This window comes from Rhipicephalus sanguineus, chromosome 5 (genome assembly GCF_013339695.2).
Source record: "Rhipicephalus sanguineus isolate Rsan-2018 chromosome 5, BIME_Rsan_1.4, whole genome shotgun sequence".
NCBI classification, from domain to species: Eukaryota; Metazoa; Arthropoda; class Arachnida; order Ixodida; family Ixodidae; genus Rhipicephalus; species Rhipicephalus sanguineus.
Window position 1 is genome coordinate 55334687 of NC_051180.1, and position 23656 is coordinate 55358342.

Here is a 23656-nt window from a genome sequence, read left to right on the forward strand (position 1 = left end):
CGTCATAAGTCACTTCGTGGAGATGCGTGGATTTTTTTTATTTTTTATTTTTTTGTAGCTCATGAAGGTCTGGCAGCGCTATCGCATCTTTTTAACGTCGCGCTGTGCGGCTCGTGACATCACCCGAGGGGCTAAGTTCTATTCTACATTGGCGTCATGTGATCCTCAGCCCGCAGGCGATGTCCCTCAAGGCTTCAGATGCATCGGACGCCTCGCAGTCAGCCACGTATCCGAGCACTCCATCTGTCAGCTCTCGTATCACTTTGCGCATGCCGTCCACAATGTCGAGCTGTTCTCTTTGACTCTGTGTGCGAAAACACGGACAGGGAGTTATGTGCCAGTGCGTAGTATATAGCTATAGTAGTACAAAGCTTTTTGATATGCGAAGCATTTCTTAGCGAACGCTAGGCACTTGGAGCGTTCCCATCTATCTATCTATCTATCTATCTATCTATCTATCTATCTATCTATCTATCTATCTATCTATCTATCTATCTATCTATCTATCTATCTATCTATCTATCTATCTATCTATCTATCTATCTATCTATCTATCTATCTATCTTTTTAACGTCGCGCTGTGCGGCTCGTGACATCACCCGAGGGGCTAAGTTCTATTCTACATTGGCGTCATGTGATCCTCAGCCCGCAGGCGATGTCCCTCAAGGCTTCAGATGCATCGGACGCCTCGCAGTCAGCCACGTATCCGAGCACTCCATCTGTCAGCTCTCGTATCACTGTCGAGCTGTTCTCTTTGACTCTGTGTGCGAAAACACGGACAGGGAGTTATCTATCTATCTATCTATCTATCTATCTATCTATCTATCTATCTATCTATCTATCTATCTATCTATCTATCTATCTATCTATCTATCTATCTATCTATCTATCTATCTATCTATCTATCTATCTATCTATCTATCTATCTATCTATCTATCTATCTAGCTAGCTAGCTAGCTAGCTAGCTAGCTAGCTAGCCGCCTACGTCTGGGTGCTCTCGTGATCGCCTCCTTAACTTGGTGTTGACCAAAATTGCCATGGGACGGTAAGAGGACTTGACGAATATGACTGTCCGGTCATGACATGAATAACGTGAAAATACTGTCGCGTACGTCGTCAAACCCTTTCCTGCAGACACGTGTGGTGACTGATAGTTTATATCTGCCCAGGAACATCGAGAACAGACCTTCGTAATTTGAATGCGAGAGCGTTGAGAAAAAACTGACATCGGCAGCGCTGGCCCGACGAATGCAAAGATTAAAAATCATGATCCCAGCAGGAATCTAACCCAAACATTCTGTGTAAGTCAGGTATTCTGCCACAGAGCCACGCCAGGTTTAGAAACTGCTTTGGAAAAACGCCCTATATGCAAGCGTAATGTCGTTGCAATGTTAATTGTGGTTGTGGTGCTGGCTATCTAATTTTATAACAAAGCCATAAACGTTACATATGTAATCCTACGATACAGGAATCATGTCAGGGTAATTTCAGTGGCTCCAGTGTTCGCTCCACTTTTATAGCGGTCTGATAAACATTACGTTTGTTTTCCTATAATTCAGCAAGCTACATTCGAGCGTTGCTCGACCCCGGAGCAATACGCTAACGAAAGTTACGTATGATATTCACATCATCGCACCGTAAGGTGCACTTCATTTCGATAATACTCACATATGTGCTCTAACGTGAGTACTGACGTCACGTCAGACCATAAGTTACCATTTAAACGCCAGTGTTGTCGACGCCCACGATGTGCACACAACTACCAGGCTTACAAAAACACGTCGATCCAACGCTAGGCTCTAAGCGAAAAAATGCAGCATCGAACTACTCGCGGACTGCTTCGCATAATACCGATTCCTACAAGGCGTGAGATCTGCGGAATTTTTTTGAACCACAGAGTCATCTGTAAGAGGAGAGATGTACATAGAGCCTATAATAGACTGATTTGGCTTACGGTTTGTAACCGGAGCCATATTAGAAGCGTGGTGACAAATTAACATCTTGCTACCGTGAGACGACGTCAGGTACGACGGAACGGTTGTTGTATTTGCAGCAAAGGCGCGCGAGCCAAAAACAGAACACTTGCGAGCCAACACGATGATGATGATTATGAAGTGAAGATGATGACCGACACAGTCAATGCTCACACTACTTGTCATACAATGCGTTTGAAACATTGTTGTGTCAAGCGAGCGTTATAGTCGGAAGTATAAATAACCAAATGAGTGCGCGATGATTATTTACCTACCAGCGTTTTACGACAGCAATATTTATTGAAACTTGCGTCTAAAAAGGCGGCCTGCAGCGTAAGTGCTGGGGTATGAGATGAAAAGGAAAGCTATGTCTGCCGCTCTAGCGAATCCGAACGGAGTTGAGTTTTCAGGTGGCGACTCATTTCCTTAACAACGTATGCTGAACTGCGGGAGAGGAACATGAGTGAAATCTCCTGACTACAGCCAAAGCTCATCTCAAGCTCTTGATCATGCAGGTCCTGTCCTCCCACAGCCAGTTTCAGGGACGTGCATCTACTTGACCTGTTCAGGTGGCGTCACACCACGTCATCCGATGTCTGGGCCTTACAGCAAGGAGACTCACTATATATTAGAGCCGCGAGACACGAGCATGCAGGATTGTCTTTTCCTCAGCCTTTGCTCTGAATGGAGGCGGCGCGCCACTCTGTCTCCGTAACACGTACTTAAACACGTGTTACCCAAACGCTTATCCAACGCCACACTGCGATATTCACACCGCGATCAGGGTTGCCACTGACTTTCGAGTACATGTCGCCAAATGACGAGCAAAAAGTCGCCAAAAGTCGCCATTTTTTTTTACAAATTTCGCCAAAAATGTCGCCATTCTAGATATGTCTGGCAAACCTAGTAATAAAAATTTCCACTCACGTATAGCCCCGTAGAATACAGTACCATCCAAGACCCTGAAATTATATTGACGTTTCTCGATGCCAGTCGTATCGCCCGCTTCACCATGGGAGTGCATATAGTGCTGCTTTTCCGACTAGCCGCAAGATGTGCGTGGTGGCGCGAGGGTAAATGAATGAAACGCTCATGATATCATTCCATCCCTGTCCGCACGTTTCAAAGGTAAAAGTGTGGTAAACCCTGGGCGAAAACCATGAAAGCGTTCTTTGTAGACAGCTTTACGTACCCTTATATAAATAAAAGGATTAAAAGGTTTATTGAAGGTAACACGACAGAATTCTTACAGCAGTCTTACACCTTTTCATTGTGAACTAATATGATACCGGACGCCACCGACCCTTTCTTATAGTCGCCCATATCTACGCGCGTCAATCCGACGCGTTATTAATGATCAGGTTGACAATGTAAAATGTTATATAGCAATTGTTTTCATTGCACACGCTCACCGAGAACAGTGGAAAATGCCTCAATAAATATTCTTTATTGCACAAATAGCCGTGTATCCGCCTCTCTTCGCTATTCCAAAGCAGTCTTTGCGAGCTGAATTGGGGGTACCGCAACAGTGAATAAGTCGCCAAGCGATTCAGAACATTTGGAGCTTTGGCGGAACAATTGGTCGTAACACGTGGCCAACCCATCGTCTAGCCCCTTCAGAAGCGAAACTTTAGAGAAGCTTAAAACACCTAAAGCCATAAACTTATAGACACTGCCGCCTCGCGGTTTTCAAGGCAGTCCGCTGACTTACATTTTGCTAAAATGTCGCCGGGAGACGTTCCAGTACCTCCTACATATAGACGAATTGAGGAGATGCACAGGAGTTACAGGACGGACAAACCGAATGACGCGTAATGTGCACATTCTACTCGTGGGTTTAAAACCAAGAAAAATACAGAGAATGTTGCCGCTCATTCATTGGGAAGACACTAATCTTAGGATACATAACTCAGTGGAGACCTAAGCCGAAAATCGCCAAAAATTCGCCAAGTCGCCATTCATAATTTTAGGTCGCCACGGGTCTCTCAAATTCGCCAATTTGGCGAAAAGTAGCCACCATTGGCAACCCTGACCGCGATCAGGCGGGAGATTTACTACACAGCGGAATATGTGCCGCCAAAATGACGTATAGCAGCGCTTCCGTAATGTATCGCGCATCGTAACGTTTGGCTCCAGTCAGGTAAATCCGTGGACAACCCGCAAGCTAACATATGGTACAACTTAATGTACAATTCTGCGCCTACAAAATCAAGAAAGAAATTTAGCTATTGTGCGCCTTATTTCGTTCTACTTTCAGTTCAGCCTCATTATGATTTCTTTTTAAGAGTTCATAGCATGTATTTAGCTCTATTCAGAACGTTGTGGAGTTCCTTGAGAATGATCGCTTTGCACATGGATATGGAACAGGCGCTCAAGGCCAACATACCAGCTTACCTTTTCGGCCTCAGTCTCGCGGTTTGAACCACCGCTCCGCACTTCAGACACCTTGTTCAACCTTGACTGCGCTAACATTACAGGAAGCGCCCACTGGTCGTCATGCGGGCCATGACATTTGCGGTTCAAGAAATGATCCAGTTCTTTTATTGCCTAACGGAAAAAAACAAAACAAAAAACAGCAGACTGTGTCACTAAGGCGCTTTGCGCAGTTCTCGGGAGTTGCGCGTTCGCTCAGAAACGTCGTTTTTGATACACTCGTGATGCAGGCTACGCCGGAAGTAAGTGGGGAATGGGGTGTCAGAGTGAGGTACACAGGTAGAAGGAATAACGATGGCAGTTTTTTCGTTTATATATGCTGCTGCCCCGATGGGGACGGGGCTATATTTCCGCTTGAAATTCCAGAATTGTATACCCACGCGGGAACCGCGATCCTTGATCCGATAACATTTTACGGGGGGCGGTAAGCGCGTCACCATGTATTTCGCGGCTCGGCGCTTTCACCCAGTACCAGTAGGCTTCCAAAGCAACGTCGAGCGGCGCCACTGCTCTTATCGCAACTGGGGGCATCCACGGCCACAACACTGCCGCCCCCGCTTCCGCGCACGCGCAGAGCTCTCGGATTGCGTCTGTGGTGTGTCACATTGTAGCTATTGCTGACTAGCAGTGCTCTTGGGCGAATGAGGAGCGCATGCGCACGTGTACTTGCCGCTGGCAAATCCGGCGACAAACCGCCTTCGCGGGCAGCGTCTGCCCCCAGTAAATAGCCCAGCCGCGCGAGCGTCGCGCCCAAACTTGAGCTTGGGTTCCCTATATATAGCATGCAGTCGATCCTCCAATCGCCAGCACCCTCTTTCGCTGTTCATCGAAAATGGTTTTCATACCAATGACAGTGTTCCTCCCAATGACAGTGTCCCAGTGACAGTGTCCAATGACAGTGTGGGGCTCACGAACATATAAAAGCACCGGCCGGAACGAGGCATAATTCCTGCAGTACACGTACGCGCTGTAACTTGGCATATATGCCGATTTATAATACAAATACGCTAATTTGTGTGTATGTATGGCGATGTATTATAAACAATGCCAATATATATATATATATATATATATATATATATATATATATATATATATATATATATATATATATATATTGTAGAGAAGCATTGGAACGCTCTAATGGGTCGTCCTCTCAAGCGCCTCCTAGTGGGTCACCCTCTTCGCCTATCCTCGGGGAGCACGCCCCTCGTGCTCGTGCTCGTGAGAGTCTGCGAGTCTGCGCTCTGTCGTTGTGCATCGTCGCCGTCAATCTCGCCGTCAATAAACGTCTTAACAAAGTGGTGGAGAGTGCTGTACCGTCACCACAACTTCGGTCTCCATTCGATGCCCCGCCCCGTTCTGCGACATGGATGGGACCCGCGAACCGCTGGCGCACTTCCGACAACCGCCCCATCTGCTTCGCGTGCGGTTGCGCCGGTCACGTCGCACGCTACTGCAATCGCATGGAGCCGCCTCGGGTCGCATCAGCCCTCCCCAGCCAATCAAGCCGACCTTATTATGACCAAGCGCCGCCTATGTCACCGACGTCCCGCGCCGCAACATCTACCCGCCGGTCACCGTCTCCACGACGTCGCTCACTGTCGCCCATGCGGCCACGTCCGGTCTCACGTGACCAGGAAAACTAGTCGTCGCAGTCCACGAGGCAAGGGCTGCGACACTGTCGAACTGCGAAAGCCCTCAGCGAAGCCCATCGAACGTGATAGACGTGTTTGTGGACGGTGTTCGCGCATCTGCCCTTATCGACACTGGAGCCGCCGTATCCGTCATGGACGCCAAACTTAGCCGATTATTGCGAAAAGTGACGACGCCACTTCCCGGTCTCTCCCTCCGTACAGCCAGCGCCCAAAGTATTCACCCTACAGCGGTGTGCACCGCCCGCGTCATTATTCAGGATGCTCTGTACGCCGTCGAATTGATCATAATTCCAGCCTGCTCTCACGACGTCATCCTAGGATGGGATTTTCTCTCCCTCCACGACGCCGTCATTCATTGCGCACCAGCCGAAATAGAGCTCTCACCGTTCCCTGATTGGACGCCTGCAGACAATCCATCGGCTGCGGGCAAGGTACATGTCAAAGACGACACCAAGGTGCCTGCAAACTGGTCAACGGCGGTATCCGTCTACTGCGCAAGTCTTTCCGACACCGTTGCACTCCTCTCGCCATCTGACCGTGTTTGCACGAGGAAAGGCTTGCTGGTGCCTTTCGCGACCGTGCAAGTCACTCAGGGCAGCACCTCTATTTTTGTTATCAATCCATTCCCGTACAGTGTCACGTTGGTGCAAGGGGAATGTCTCGGTAGCGTGGAACCCCTCGAAGACGCACAAGTTATGGACGAACCAGATGAAATGCACGGCCACAGTTCCAGTACGCTCGGTGCTGTTTCCACGTCTGGTTCATCACCCGCTGATGTATTTGGTTCCTCCATTGCTGACAGCCTTACGCCAGTCCAGCGTTCCCAGCTTCTGGGCCTGTTGGAAGAATTTCGCTCTTCTTTCGATGTCGCTCAAACTTCTCTCGGCCGCACCTCCGCCGTTACGCATCGCATCGACACTGGCACCCAGCCGCCACTGCGGCAACGTCCATATCGCGTATCTCCCACAGAACGCCGTGTAATCAACGAGCAAGTCGACGAGATGCTTCGCCGCGATGTTATTCGACCTTCTAACAGCCCCTGGGCATCTCCTGTCGTTCTTGTGGCGAAGAAGGGCGGTTCTGTGCGGTTCTGTGTGGACTACCGACGACTTAACAAGATCACTCGCAAGGACGTGTATCCACTACCGCGAATAGACGACGCAGTTGACAGCCTGCAAGGCGCAGAATTCTTTTCATCTCTCGATTTGCGCTCAGGGTACTGGCAAGTACCCATGGCTGATGACGCTCGACCGAAGACCGCCTTTGTCACGCCCGACGGCTTGTACAAATTCAACGTCATGCCGTTTGGGCTGTGTAATGCGCCCGCCACCTTTGAGCGCATGATGGATACCGTTCTGCGCAACCTGAAATGGCACACATGCTTATGCTACCTCGACGACGTCGTTGTTTTCGCTCCGGACTTCTCCACGCATCTTCAACGCCTGCGGCATGTTTTGACGCGTTTGAGCGAGGCCGGTCTGCAACTGAATCTAAAGAAGTGCCGATTTGCAGCACGGCAGCTGACAATACTCGGTTACGTCGTGTCCAAGGACGGTATTCTCCCCGATCCAGCCAAGCTTCGGGCCGTGACCGAGTTCCCCAAACCTACGTCCGTCAAGGAACTGCGCAGTTTCGTAGGACTGTGTTCCTACTTTCGGCGCTTCATTCGAAACTTCGCGACTATCATATCGCCGCTGACGAAGCTCCTCGGAAGTAATGGGCCGCTCAATTCGTGGTCGTCAGAGTGCGACGAAGCTTTCGCGAAGCTCCGTCGTTTGTTGACGTCGCCCCCCATACTACGCCACTACGACCCTACGGCCCCTACAGAGGTACACACGGACGCCAGCGGTGTTGGCCTTGGCGCTGTCCTTGCGCAGCGCAAGCCAGGTTTCCCTGAATATGTCGTGGCATATGCAAGTCGTACGCTTACCAAAGCCGAGACTAATTACACCGTCACCGAAAAGGAATGCCTGGCGATTATCTGGGCCCTTACGAAGTTCCGACCTTATTTGTATGGTCGCCCATTTGATGTCATCACCGACCACCATGCACTATGCTGGCTGTCATCACTGAAGGATCCATCAGGCCGCCTCGCCCGCTGGGCACTTCGCCTACAGGACTACGACATCCGCGTGCTGTACCGCAACGGACGCCAGCATGCTGACGCCGACGCACTCTCGCGCTCCCCCTTGCCTGACGACAATACCCACAGCTCAATGTCTCACAATGCCGTTTCTTCCATCGACATTCACACCATCGCTACCGAACAGCGCAAGGATCAGTGGATCGCTTCACTGATAGACTTGCTCACTGATCCATCGGCAACACCATCCACTCGCGCGTTGCGTCGTCAAGCCCATCATTTCGCCATTCGCGACGACCTCCTTCACCGACGCAATTATAACGCCGACGGCCGCCAGTGGCTACTAGTAATACCCCGCAGTCTCCGTTCTGACATATGCGAATCGTTCCACGCTGATCCGCAGTGTGCGCACTCTGGGGTATCGAAAACATACCACCGCATTCGCCAGCGATACTTTTGGCGAGGGATGTACCGCTACGTGCAGAAGTTCGTTCGCTCCTGCATCGATTGTCAGCGCCGCAAAGCTTCAACGCACCAGTCACCAGCAGGTCTACAGCCTTTACCTTGCCCTGACCGGCCGTTTGGGCGCGTTGGCATCGATTTGTATGGGCCACTTCCTCTGACGTCGGCTGGTAACCGCTGGGCCATCGTCGCTGTAGACCACCTTACGCGATACGCCGAAACTGCCGCCCTCCCCGCGGCTACAGCGCGCGATGTAGCCTCCTTCCTGCTCCACCGGTTCATGCTGCGCCACGGTCCACCCCGGGAGCTGCTCAGCGATCGAGGCCGTGTCTTCCTGTCGGAAGTCGTCGAAGCCATCCTCAAAGAGTGCAACGTTGTTCACCGCAAAACTACTGCTTACCACCCGCAGACGAATGGCCTCACCGAACGCTCGGCGACATGCTATCGATGTACGTCGCCGCCGATCACACAAATTGGGATTCGATTCTGCCTTTCGTCACCTACGCCTACAATACCGCCCCTCAAAGCACCACTGGTTTCTCACCCTTTTTCTTATTGTACGGCAGGCACCCGTCGCACACAATCGACACCATCCTTCCATACACGCCGGATCGATCGGAGTGTGCGCCTATTTCTGCCACAGCCAGACTTGCTGAGGAGTGTCGCGAGCTAGCCAGGACCTTTACTACGCAGGACCAAGAGCGGCAGAAGAGCATTCGCAGTGCCACCAACACTTCTACACCCACGTTCCTCCCTGGAGCGCTCGTATGGCTCTCGGTTCCTACCACTGCAACTGGCCTCTTCCAAACTACTACCAAAATACGAAGGCCCCTACCGTGTCGTCGAACGCACATCCCCGGTCAACTACCTGATTGAACCTATTGAACCATCTTCCGACATGCGCCGTCGAGGGCGCGACATTGTCAACGTGGAGCGCCTCAAGCCCTACCATGACCCGCTCATAGTGACCAGCTGTTAGGTCGCCAGGCGGCTCCCTTTTCGTACCCGGGGTAATTGTAGAGAAGCATTGGAACGCTCTAATGGGTCGTCCTCTCAAGCGCCTCCTAGTGGGTCACCCTCTTCGCCTATCCTCGGGGAGCACGCCCCTCGTGCTCGTGCTCGTGAGAGTCTGCGAGTCTGCGCTCTGTCGTTGTGCATCGTCGCCGTCAATCTCGCCGTCAATAAACGTCTTAACAATATATATATATCTATATATATATATATATAACGGGTGTCCCAGCTATCTTTAGCTAAAGGTTAAAAAACACAATATTACAACAGGCAGGCGAGTGAAATCAGTTGCATATTGCTGACAGTCACCTTACGCACTACACAATATTTTGTAACTAATTAATTTGTTAAATAGGATTATTTACTTAATTGCTAAATATTGACGTTAGGTAAGACTAAACATGTGCGCCGGACCCAATATCACCGGCGGCGGCGCGGTGTGGTGGGGAGGAGGGGAGGGCGAAGCAGTGAATGCGATATGTACACGCCATAATGTTACATTAACGAAGGCTAGCAGCTAACTCTTTTTGCTCCGATCTCACTCAACTCTACAAAACGCTGGTGTGTGGCAATACGGCCGCTCCCGGGAGAGATCGGTTTACGGTCATGTTGTCGTCACTCCAAGCGCGAAGCTGTGAGATCATAGCGCGTAGCACAGGCGCGGTCACAGCACTCACAGCCGTTCACTGGAGGATGTGTGCCGAAACAGCGCGCGTGCCAGCGCTCTCGACCACGCCCTTATAGTCAAAGTTCACAGTTGCTGCTCGAGTTACGCAGTTCCTCTCCCCATGGCATACCTTCCTGCTCCTTCGCCCAGCAAATGACGGGCGGGGCGTTTCCTTCTGCTTGTGGAGCAATAGACGGCAGGCCTCGCACGCAGGTTGACGTTATTCCGTGTGACGGAGATGACCAGCTTGTTTCATCTCTGCTTTCCATGTTCCTTGCCAACGCTCGCGAGCTTTTACTCGCGGGTAGAACATACAATGCGCGGAGCGATGTTATCGATTTAGAGTTTACACGGAACATGACGGTGACGGTGAAAACCTGCCCTGAGTGTCCATACAGTTGCTAAAACAATAAAAAATATACAAAAAACCGTCGAAGCGGGCTCGCCTTTTCCCTGGAAAGCTGCATCGTCTCCGCTGTAAAGAGTGCGTCCGTTGGAAGTATCATATAATCCGGCGCCTTTTCCATTGGTTTCGTTCTCACCTTCAATACCCTTATTACAGGGGATATCTCCTCGTCACTTATTTCTTCATAAAGCACGCGTACAATGTCAGCACTAAGCGTTGAACCTATCGTGATTTCGCGCTTGTCCGCTACAGTCTGTTATCTCTGCATGCGCGGTCGCAAACGCAGAAAATGGAGCGAAATCGGTTATTCGAGCACGATAGTCGTGCGACAGAAGCAAGAGCGGATGTGTCTCCCACACTGTCTCCCACCTAGTGTAAGAAGAGAGTGGACGAAATGCACAGAAACAGGAACTTTCTAAGTCTGAATTTGCATATGAATGTGTCCTAGATGTCTGAGAACGATGCAGAGAATGCATACCGACCTTACGGCTGCGTTAGACGAGTGGCCGCATTAAACCTAAACCGATGGCTAACACGATCAAAAGACATCTGCACCAAAAATCGGATCTCTGAGGGCTGCGCTCGTTGTATTGAAGCGCATTTCATCCCTATCGTTTGAGCCGAGAGTGTTTCAAAGGTTCGTGATGTCATGATGGCGCTGCAGAACAAGAACCGGAAACATGTTTCCGGTTCTTGTTCGCAGGAGCTCGGCGAGAAACGCGCCCCCTGCAGGGGGCGCGTTTCTCGCCGAGCTCCTGCGATTCAGCGGCCGCTGAAATGGACAGTTCATTACATGAACACATCGAGAAGAGCTCCTCCGGCGAAGTGCTGTATTTTATTTCCAGATTCCCCATTAGAATTAAAAGAAAAGACTAACGGCGGCGCGCCGCAATCATTGCGCGGCGGCGGCGGCGGCGGCGGCGTGATCTCTCTTGGAACTTCAGCGGCGGCGCGAGCGGCATTACCATGAAACAGGCGGCGGCGGCGGCGCGGCGCGGCGCGGCGGCGCACACCTCTAGGTAAGACGTGGGGTTTGCAAAGTCCGAGAGCGTCTTCACAAACCCCCATTGGATTATTTGCGATAAAGAAAGTCTCACGTGTACCATTTTTTCCCAAGCGGCAAAGAAAGCCCGCGAAAAATAGAAAAAAAGATGGCTGATCCCTCCGTCATAGGAATCGGAATAACACGAAAGTAAAGCGTGCCCTTACAGAAGTAACTGAATGTTTACTGTACATTGATATAAGAGAGTTTGCACAATGTATATTGATGTCTGGCAGCTATAGCACCGTTTGACGTGGATGCACCTACTTTGATGATTGGTGGTACATCTCCATCCCGACGACTAACGTCCATGTTAAATGATTACACAAAACCTTGTGGTATCTGTAGTAGTTAACGGTGAAACCGTAATCAGAGAACGAGGTGTGATAGCCAGAAGAGCGTCGCATATTGGACGCAGAACTTGGTCACCATCCCGCGGCATGTTAAAATGTGATTGAACACCATGGCCGGACTAGAGGAAAACGCACAGCGCGTCGTGCCGCCCCGGTAGCCCAGCGGCGATTTTTCTCGGGGCGAGCGCGTGAGCGGGGAACGCGGTGTTACAGCCAGGTGAGGCAGACGCGCGTCGCAGAGCTATTTTTGGTTTGGATTAGCGTGATGCTATAAGCGAGGCCAACGATTTTACGACGCTTGGGCTAATATCGCCACCTCGCGGTGTGTTAAGGCATTGACAAAATTCAACTTCTATTGAAGACGCGCCGAATGGGACGGACGAGTAACGCGTTGCAGGTGTTAATCGCGGAGGCCGCAGTAATGACGAATTACTTTACCGCTCCCAGAGGGCAACACCACCCCGCCGTCCGGGAGAGTGGTAGATATAAAAGGCGCGTTTGTAAAGCCTCTAGAATCTGTGACCGTGGCGCAGTGGATATAGCGTGCCTGGCATTTGTTGTTGCGGACCGAGCGGCCGTAGGTTCAATGCCCGCTGACGGAACTCTTTTTCTTTGCCATCTGAGCGTGTAAATTTTTTCGACGTCATTTCCGTGACGGAAATACGTCGCTAAAGTATTAATGGACCCCGGCATAAAACACTTTCGTGTTAAAAAGAACACGTGACTGTATTATATACATATATTCTCCCCCTGCTTGCCATGATATGTATTTCGTTTTAATATAAGGTGAAATGTCTCGGGAGAAACTGGATGTGGCATCATGAGAGCGGATCACGTTCCCATAGCTGCAGTTCCTTGCAACTGTCATGAGAATAAAAATCCTAGATAACTAGTTATGCAACTGATTAAAACCTCGATACGGCAACGCTGACGCGATGAACATTTTGTTAATTTTGACAAAACATACGTGTATATACTTTTCCAGCCTGTCGATATTCAGAGACTGTACCCGCATCCCTGAAATCATAAGAGAACAATCTGAGAAAAAGTAGTTTTATCCTTATAGCATACCAGGGGCACAACCAGACATTTCTATCGCGGGGGCGAGAGAACGTTCGACCTTCTATAAATTTTGTATGTTCGGGAGTCCACGCGTTATATATACATACAAAATGCTAAGCTTTCGGGAGGGGGGTGAAGACCCCCCCCCCCCCCCATACCAACCCCTGGCTACGCCACTGTATACATAAATAAGCCTCGCCGAACACGTGCACCGAAAAAATTCGGCAGATCCCACGCACTGTGGGAATCGATGTAATGCGAAGCAGCCAGCAAGAAGCTGCATACATCGCATTGTTTGTCTTTGAGCCAAATGAAATCATTCGTGCCGTGGCATCTAGTTCACCATATATCGCACGTTTTCATGCACGCATGCATGCACAATCTGGTATATACCATGCTAATGAAACCTATTTTCTGGTATAAACAATGCATGACCTGTCATTTATGTTTACCACCCACTCGTGTCATGCCATACCAATTTTGGTTTATATCCAGTTAACAAAACGGCCGAAAGCGCACCATGACGGTGTCATGTAAATCATACCGTACATCACATGCAGAACATGATTCACATGTTAGGGCCTGTCATTTATGTTCGTCATACAATCACATCACCAATACCAGTTTTGGTGTATATCAAACGAGCGAAACGGCCGCGAGTGCACAATGAGTGTGGCATGTAAATCATGCCATACATGTCATGGTTTTTATGCTGCCACCTGTCACTTATGTTCGTCATACAGTCGCGTCGGGCAATACCAATTTTGGTGTATATCAAGTTAGCGAACCCGCCGCGAGTGCACCATGAGTGTGGCTTGTAAATCATGCCGTAAATGATATGCATGTCATGGTTTTTATGTTACCATCTGTCATTTATGTTCGTCATACAGTCGCGACACGCAATACCAATTTTGGTGTATATCAATCTAGCGAAACGGCCACGAGTGCGCCATTAGCGTGGCATGTAAATCATGTCGTACATGACATGCAAGTCATGATTTTCATGTTACCACCTCTCATTTACGTTCGTCATACAGTCGCGTCGCTCAATACGAACTTTGGTGTATGTCAAGCTAGCGAAACGTCCGCCAACGCACCATGAGCGTGGAATGTAAATCATGACATACATGTCATGGTTTTCATGTTACCACCTCTTATTCATGTTGTTCATAGAGTCACATCGCGCAATACCAATTTTGGTGTATATCAATCTAGTGAAACGGCCGCGAGTGTGCCATTAGCGGGGCAAGTAAATCATGTCGTACATGACATGCATGTCATGATTTTCACGTTACCACCTGTTATTCATGTTCATGCAGTCATATTGCTCAATACCAATTTTGGTGTATATCAATCTAGCGAAACGGCCGCGAGTGCGCCATGAGCGTGTCACGTAAATCATGTCGTACATGACATGCATGTCATGATTTTCATGTTACCACGTGTCAGTTATGTTCATCATACAGAAATGTCTCGTCATACCAGTTTTCGTATATATCCATTCATTTAAACGGCCGCGAGCGCCCCGAGACCACCATGTCATGTAAATCATGCTGCACATGACATGCGTATCATGATTTGCATTTTAGGCCCTGTCATTATGTTCGTCATGAACTCTTGTCACGCCGTACTGATTTTGGCATACATGAAATTAACGGCACGGCCGCAAGAGCCCCAAGGCCGTGTAATGTAAATCATGCTGTTCATGACATGCATGTCATGATTTTCAAGTTATGACCTGTTATTTATGCTCGTAATACGGTCATGTTATGTCATACCAATTTTGGTATACATCCGATTAACGAAACGGCCAGGAGAGCACAAAGTCGTAGGCGGCTAGATAGATAGATAGATAGATAGATAGATAGATAGATAGATAGATAGATAGATAGATAGATAGATAGATAGATAGATAGATAGATAGATAGATAGATAGATAGATAGATAGATAGATAGATAGATAGATAGATAGATAGATAGATAGATAGATAGATAGATAGATAGATACGCTCAAAGTCGCAGAATTTCGCTAAGAAATGCTTCGCATTTAACACTAGCACAGATTCACCTGGCTTAGTCGCTGACGCGAATGTATCGTATAACATATGACAGCGCGCAACGTTATGATTAGTTGTTGTATGGATGAAATTCCTTGCAAAGTTAATGTGCCATTCTTGAGAAATGAGCTGGCGCATGCTGCCATATTGCCGCCACGCACAGCTGATGTAGCGAGATATATGAATGGGGCACATCTATCACTGGCACAGTGGCGTGCATGCACGTATGTGTTTTGCGCAAATGGAATGCGTGCACGCAGCGAGTCTGTGACGGCACTCACACGATATACGAGTTCGTTCCCCTTCGTCTCGATGTTGGGCGTACCGGACTCCTGATACTTAATAGAATGCGTTGCTGGGCGAGTTGGTGCATCGTCTGAAAATAAAAGCGCTCTGCTTTTATTTTCTCCTGATATTGTCTGAGTCCCGGCCGCGCTTGAACGACAGCACAAAAGACGACCGTTCCATCGCGGCACTAGTGCTGCATCTGAATTCGCATTATTCAGCTGGGGACGCACGCAGCAAGAGTTTTCAAGTGATGTGTACATATGAGTCAGCGGTCACAACTGTGCCATAGCAACAGTCATTATCCGGTTACGTAACTTTTCACCGAGAACGCAATATCAGGTACGTGGGTCAGCAGTGGCGTACCTACTCGTTCGCGGGTGGGGATGGGGTGGCTTGTGTCGCTCACTCTGTCCGCCGTATATATATATATATATATATATATATATATATATATATATATATATATATATATATATATATATATATATATATATAATATATATATATATATATATATATTATATATATGTATACGGCGCTGCTGATCCACGTACCTGATATTGCGTTCTCGGTGAAAAAGTTACGTAACCGGATAATGAGGTTGCTATGGCATATATATATCTATATGTGTGTGGTGTGTGTGTGTGTGTGTGTGTGCGTGTGTGTGTGTGTGTGTGTGTGTGTGTGTGTGTGTGTGTGTGTGTGTGTGTGGTGTTGTGTGTGTGTGTGTGTGTGATGTGTGTGTGTGTGTGTGTGTGTGTGTGTAAGTTTGAGGTGACGCTTTATATTCATAGAGCCGGTCAGATGACCTGCTTTCGAAAACTGTTTGTTTTAAATGAAGGAAGAACCTCCACAAACAGATTGTGCAGGCTGAGCCGCCCTATATATACCGCGACAACACAGCAGTGTTTAATAACATTTTGGAAATATTACCGCGAAGTTTAAAAAGTACATCCAAATTTAACCTGATCATCTCAGCATTCAACAGCAAGCTTCCCAGTCTTAGTTTGGCGTTGTAGATACGATGAGCATGAAGAACCTGCTATGACTCTAGTACCTTAAATTCTCACTTATTAAACAAAACATGTGGCTGACAAAGCAAGAAACTTCGCAAAAGTTTTCAGGATAAGCCGACTGCCAATTTATTTACTGTTAGAGCCCTCTAATATAAAGTCTTTGTTAAGAAGAAGACCAAGTTCAGTCGACTAATACTTAAGCAAACCACATTGAGCTGATTGTGTATAGTTATAAGATTATAAATGACTACGAATTTATGTACTAGGTGGCGTTCCTTGCCCACCTACTTTACCCAGCTTAGGTGGGGGTTGGACGGAAAAGCAGTGAAGTGGCCCTTTACTCCTCCCCTCCGGTTCCTCCAAGTAAATAGCCTATACGTAAACTGTGTAAGCTCAAATCTTCCTTGAAAAAATGTTGGCGATTATAACGTTAAGCTACCCCGCATTGTTTCCTTCCGTATAGGTCGTTAGCTGTTAATGATTGGTTGAAATTTTCTGGGTCATGCTCACAGCACCTGCTCGTAAAACTATGCAACAAATGACGCGTAAAGGATCCACCGCGTAAATACCACGCTCGTAAAAAAATAATAATAATGAACTATTTTCACGACGGCGCATTGCTTGTCATTGGTTCTTCGCTATTCGTCAAAATTTTCAATGTGCCATGAATTCGCCTCCTTGTTACGCGAAGTCACAAGTCTGCGAAAGCTCGCGGCGTTAAAATGAAGTGTGCACAATAAGCAGCACATTACTGTGCTGAACAATAACTCATTTCTTTCGGAATAGCAAGACAGTGTCTCTTTCTGAACGTAATTTAGAAGGCTGCCCGCCAATCACATTGACAGCGGTTCCTTATAGCAGTGGGCGAGATGGATTCATATGTGTATAATCGATACTTTCAGTTCCTCTTTCCGACCCCTATATCCCCACCCCTGTGCAGGGTAGCAAACCGGTCACTCGCACCAGGTTAACCTCCCTGCCTCTTCCTTTTCACCTATTTATCTCTCTTCAGTTGTAGTAAACGATGTTGAGCTGTTTTTGCCCGTGTACAGCTCTCTGTGAACTCATCGTTGATGACAAAGAGGTAGAGAGAGAAATAAACATTATTAGGAACAGACACGATCCTTTGCAGGTAGGCAGCTTTCTTAGTGCAGAAAAACGCGTGGACGCTGATCATCTCTCCGGTGAGGTAGCTGGGCAAACTTGAAAGCTGGGCTTCACAATGTCACGGCCGCTACATAAGCGGCCGTGTCAATGTACTCGAGTGCGCTGCCTTGTTGCAAGCCGCCACGATCGCTGCAGGCTACCATATGATAAGCCAAGCGAAGCAGGCTGATCGGAGACTAAAGTGGGAATCTATTTTAGCTGTCCTGGCTAGGCACAACTAAAATACTGGACACTTCTGCACACTAATCAGCTCACAGCAGCTTGAATGTGGAGCATTGGCGATGCTATTCGTTTTCAAAGAAACTGAATTTCAAGAAACTGAAAAAGGAGAGCGTTTGATCGGGCTAAAAACGTTTACTGGTACCCGCCCATATTTGCGTCGCGGATTACTTAAATTTCAGGCCAGGCAGGACAAAATGAAATCATGACAGATTGCTGTAATGTTATAGAGCACCTGCTGAGCGATAGCCTCCTCTGCAATGCTCCAGCGCAAGACGCACAAGCGTGGAATAGGCAGCCCGCACGGCAGGTAGCCTACAGTGCGTGGTCATGACACACGGAGAACAGTCGTCACAGTACAATCGTAGGAGAAATTTTATTAGAAAATTACGTTATTGCTGCGTTCAAGTAAAAATTTGCCTGACCTGTTAGTTTCCCAGTCTGCAGCCGACAATAACCACTGTCGAAAGTGGGGGGGCTCCGCCCCCCAACATTTCCCTGTGGGGGGGCTAGCGCCCCCCTTGCCCCCCCCCCCCCCCCCGGTAGATACGCCTATGTAGGTCAGTACCGTACGTATAGACCAAGAGCTCCCTGAGGAGGTCGTGGTATAGACCCGTCAAGGACGGATGCCGACGCTCACCCGTACATAAAGCTACAAAGCTATATATATGATAAGCATAGGCGTGCGCACGGGGAGTGGGGGGGGGGGGGGGCGCCCCCCATTTTCACCCCTCAACACCCTCAACCCCCCCCCCTGGCTACGACCATGGTACCTGGCACCCCCCCACCTCCGACCCCGAAAAAAAAATTCTGGCTACGCCCATTTTCCTGATCGTGGGTTTGTCGCGGCGATCAACCGTTTCCGATACGGCAATTGTCTGACCTTTGATCGAAGTGACTTGTCATTTCGCACTGCCACATTTCATGGTTGCCAGGATATGGACGCATGACTGTAGTTGTTGCCTGTAGCAACTGAAGTGCTGCGCTGCTAGGCACGTGGATGAAACTCCAATTCCCGGCGTGGAGGAAGGAAACAGGAGGGAGCATTGCGCAGTGCGTGCGGTCGAAAGAAACAAAGGAAGAAGGAAAGAAGGGAAGGAAAGAAAGAAGGAAAGTAAGAGAGAAAGATAACGAAAGAAGGAAAGAAAGAAAAAGAAGAAAAGAATAATAAGTACAACGTCAGGCAGCACACGCCAAGCTTCGCTCGCCCCCATTTTCTCGATGGGACAAGGGCTCCTAAATTTTTATGTATATGTATATATATATTTTCAGATTGTCGACTAATGTTGAACAATGTTGCATTTACTACGTTATGATCAACAGCAGCATATATTGCCTCGTTCAAGCTTAATCCAAAGACTGTGTTCTGTACCTTCTTTTCTTTTTTCGTGTGCTCTATGTAAATTTCAGACGGTGTTCTAAACGTGCATACAGTATACACTTTGGTATACCATCCTACGCGTCCTATAACGCTCAGTTTTCATCTACCTGGATAGCGAGGGCGAGGTTGGTGGCGCACTGTCTTGCTGCGTAAAGTTCCACTACGTTGGCTCTCGCCAGGAGCTGCAAACACTCGAACGCGTTGGCCAGCGCTTCCACGTTGTACACTCGGTGGCGGTACCACTGCCGTACGATCGGCGTGTACTCAGCGGCTTCTGTTTCCTCCGCATCGTCGAAGTACGAAGACGAGAAGCGCTCCAGGTTTCGTGAGAACGTGCCCAGCACCTGCACTATCACAGAGACCAGATGGTTATATATGTAGAGACAAGGGCGTGAGCGCGGGGAGGGGGGTGTCGGAACAGTCTCGACATTGTTTAAAGAGCAGGGTTATGGCCGCACGGGTTTCTGACAATAATGGTAGCCGAAGGCTTCCATGTTGAATTCCAGGAACTGTTTACTTCCATCTTTACTCTCGGAAAGCCACGGACCAAAGGCAGGCCACTATAGAAGCACGTCATCGCTTCATGTTAGTTTGTTTTTTTTTTCACCCAGTTTGAATCATGTTGTGATTTGGACTCTACCAAAGGAGGGGGAGCACTGCGATAAAACTTTGCCCCCCCCCCGTTCCTAATCGGGAACCCTGCGCACTCCTATGACTAGCTAAACGAAAAGATTCAGGAGGATGATCGGTTGGTGGATTGTCCATGTGAACGTATACTTAAGGAAATATATCGTCCTTCAGATGTCTGCTTTGAAAAATATGCTTCATCTCAGCGCATATCTAAGGTTCGAGAGAAATTATTAACTGTGTGGGAAATGCACGGACGGGCGCTGACCCATGAAGGATGTTTTGATGTAGCCAGATATGCGCCGACCAAACGCGTACGTGCGTCGGTCGGAGGTCATATACTCACCCTTATGTCAGCAGTGTCAGTCACAGTCTTGACCGCCAGCGATAACAATGCATTGGCCAGCAGCGTTTTGAGCTTGTTCGCTGAATTGATCTCTTCCAAGTTATCGCTGTCATCAGGCCTGGTGGTCACTATGTCGTTGTGAAGCTCCTGCGCGATCTGGATGTGGTTTGAAAGTTGAGTAATTTCTGAGATCAAATACGATCAAAATAGCGTCAGTATAGTGAATCTAATATTGAATTTTCGAAAAGAAACAATAACTTTTTTTCTCCAATCGTTCATATAAAATAATGTTCCTATAGTGGGTTACCAAGTTTCTGTCATAACAATGCAACAGACGATGAGCTGACCGTAAATGGGTTCTGCAACATTTTCTCTATAGTACTCGTTGAATGGATTCAGTAAGAGAGCTTATTGCCTCTATAATTGACTGCCGCAAAAATTTTCTGAATCCGTCAAGTACGAGCGGAGTTACAGGGACTTGTCGCGCGCTTTTAGCGCTTTCTCTCTGCTTAAGTTCGAGCGAGCGCGCTGAATTTTACGTGGGTCATAGGCGTGCGCAGGAGGGGGGGGGGCAGGGGGGCGAGAAGGGGGGGGGGCGCAAAGTCAGCCCTATACATTGTAGGGGGGGGGGGGGCGAGAAGAGGGGCGCAAAGGCAGCCGCATACATTGACATAATCGGGAGGGGGGCGCTGCGACGAACCTTCGCCCCCCCTGAAGGGGAACCCTGCGCACGCTTATGCGTAGGGTGATTACGAACGCGCGAGCGGGTACGTGGCGGCATGCCGCGGCCGCCGCGGTAACTATGCAGCTCACGATGCTCAAATCAGCCGGTGGCCGTAGACATTGGGTTGATATCGCGGTCATTTAAGTTTATGATTTGTCGAGAGAAGAGCGAGCGATTTCGAGCTGACTTTGAGAATAATTTGTAAATTCCAGGACGCCTGCTGCGCTACAACGTTTGCATCACGTGTTCCCAGGAGCCTAAACTACCGAACGGCGACGTTTCCTGACCATGCTAAAAACGTGTTGCAGGGCCCCGTTAACCCGTGTGTGTGTGTGTGTGTGTGTGTGTGTGTGTGTGTGTGTGTGTGTGTGTGTGTGTGTGTGTGTGTGTGTGTGTGTGTGTGTGTGTGTGTGTGTGTGTGTGTGTGTGTGTGTGTGTGTGTGTGTGTGTGTGTGTGTGTGTGTGTGTGTGTGTGTGTGTGTGTACGTTTGGTCTTCAATGTTAGTGAATTATATCTGCTTTTGAAACAGGAAATACTTATTCAACGGATTGTTTAGAAGAAGTTGTCATCACGCTTCATAATGTCCCGTTGTATCGATATCCTGATGATGGCGATAAGCGCTCTGGTGTCACGGTGATTGAATTATTTGTATTTAGTAAAGAACTTAACGTTGGAGAAAACGGACATGGTGCGCCTCATAATAGAAGACTCACGGGATAGACAGCACGCACGAATGCACATCCAAAACTATGGTGATAGCAAGTACTTAGGGGCCCTAGGGGGCAGGGGGGGGGGGGGGGGGGGGGGCACTTTTCGAAGTAGCCATGGAATGGCTTCACTGAAGGAGCCTAATGCCTCACGAATCGACCACCGCAAAAAAAAAGTTTTGGAATCCGTCCAGTACGAACGCAGTTACAGATTCGTCGCACGCTGTAATTGCTTTCTCCTCCTGTCTCGGCGAAAGCGCTGGAAGCTAAGCAGGGAGGATGGCACGGGAGATGAAGGTACGTCACGCGCGCCTGACCTTGAGCACTTTTTATATTTTTTTGTTTTCTTCGAACGCGCGGCGTACTTTCAGTACGACCACGCGGATAGCGCGCGGGCAAGTGGCGGCCTCCCGCGGCGGTCGCAGTAACTACCGAGCGCGCCATGTTCAAATCAGCCAATAAAGTGGAACTTCAGTCAATGACGCAGTGATTTTTAGTAAATAGCATTTTTAGCTAGGAAGCGATTTTTAGCTGACTTTGACAATTTATTGTAAATCCCAGGCCGCGTGCAGCGCTACATATTAATGTTCGGCTCGCGTGTTTTCAGGAGCCTCGACTACCGATCGGCAGCGTTTTCCGACCACGCTCAAAAAGTGTTGCAGGACCTCCTTAAGAAGATAGGGCGCGGACGTGCCCATAAGGCAGGGGTCTAAAAACACGTGGTCCGCTTGCGGCTCGCGGACCTATCGCTAGCGGTCCGGCCCACACATGACTGTTTCGTCTATTTTTATTTTCTTCATGAGCTACACAGACATAACTGGTCTCAAGCAGTTTTTTTGTGAGGCACCCCATGCGGTCACCGCGTGTTGAAACGTCACCGTGGAACGCAACATCTTTACTTCAGTATCGGCGTCCGGATTTCAGTCATTCTAGAGATCAGTATCTATACGTTTCTCGAATCCTGACGTCAAATCCCGTTCAGAAACATGACCCATATATGAGATATGGGAAATGCCTCCTCCTATGAAATGGCAATGTTAGCTGAGATATTGTTCGAACACGCCCCCCCCCCCCCCCCCCCCCCCTTGCGGGCAGCAATTACGTGGCCGTGGCCCCATAGCTGAGGTGAGCTTAAGACCCCTGTCATAAGGCAATAACGAACAGCATCGTTATTTAGGATACACTGTACCAGGCCCGTAGCTAGGAACCTTTTTCAGGGGGGGGGGGGAGAACTTGCTGAAGGCCTTGTCTAGTTCAGAAAAATAGCTATTTTTATTATTTATTTTTGGTAAAATACCCCCTCCATCAGAATTTCGGTGGGGGGGGGGGGTGCCCGGGCCCCTAGGGCACCCCCCTGGCTACGGGCCTGCACTGTACGTATATACCTGCTGTAGCTGAGCGACGGTGACCATTCGCCTACGGTTGGCTCTGGCGGAATCGGTGTCCTCTGGGAGCGGAACGCCCTTCCTTTGAATCCCGGTGAAAAGATGCGTCAGCGTGCCAACCTCCTGGTAGTTGGACACCCTGCATTACACATCACCATCAAGCGTCTAACTTGAAGCAACGCAGTCAACTTCGCATAACTTCACACTTCACACAGAGTGTATGAAGGTAGTGGAAGCGATTAGAACACGGAACAGTGCAGTGTGAAGTTATCCTGCTTCTTCGTGTCCGAAAATCTCCGTTAGATCCTGGCGTATTGTCACCAGGGGCGTAGCCAAAAGGGGGGGGGGGTGTTCACCCCCCCCCCCCCCCGAAAATTTTCAATTTTGCTTGCGTATATATACACGCACACATACAAACGCACGCACGAACGTACATAAAGTATGGTGAGCCCCCCTAAAAAAATTTGTGGCTACGCCCCTGATTGGCACGTGCGTAATAAAACCCGCAGAATTTGATTTAATTGGCAGCTGCTTGCGGGCTCAAGACAACAGATATGCCTCGTTTGTCTCTCTTCTCTGTGTCCCTA

The 23656-nt window shown here is 48.8% G+C and overlaps 1 protein-coding gene across 1 annotated transcript; it reads right to left on the reverse strand.

Moving 5' to 3' along the window:
- Positions 1–70: 70 nt before the first annotated feature.
- On the reverse strand, positions 71–23213 carry LOC119392846 (uncharacterized). Its single transcript, XM_037659789.2, has 4 exons — positions 23070–23213; positions 20253–20408; positions 4369–4521; positions 71–304 (listed from the first exon to the last, which is right to left on the reverse strand). The coding sequence occupies exons 1-4, from the start codon at positions 23094–23096 to the stop codon at positions 155–157; spliced, it is 486 nt and encodes a 161-aa protein (XP_037515717.2). The 5' UTR covers positions 23097–23213; the 3' UTR covers positions 71–154.
- Between the last annotated feature and the right edge of the window lie 443 nt (positions 23214–23656).

Excerpts from the sequence above, each read along its gene's own strand:
- LOC119392846 (XM_037659789.2), bottom strand. The coding sequence starts at position 23,096 with ATGGTCACCGTCGCTCAGCTACAGCAG. Across the intron at positions 4,522-20,252 it reads CTGACACTGCTGACATAAGG|GCAATAAAAGAACTGGATCA; the intron begins GTGAGTATATGA and ends TTTTTCCGTTAG. Across the intron at positions 305-4,368 it reads GCGAGACTGAGGCCGAAAAG|AGTCAAAGAGAACAGCTCGA; the intron begins GTAAGCTGGTAT and ends TTTCGCACACAG.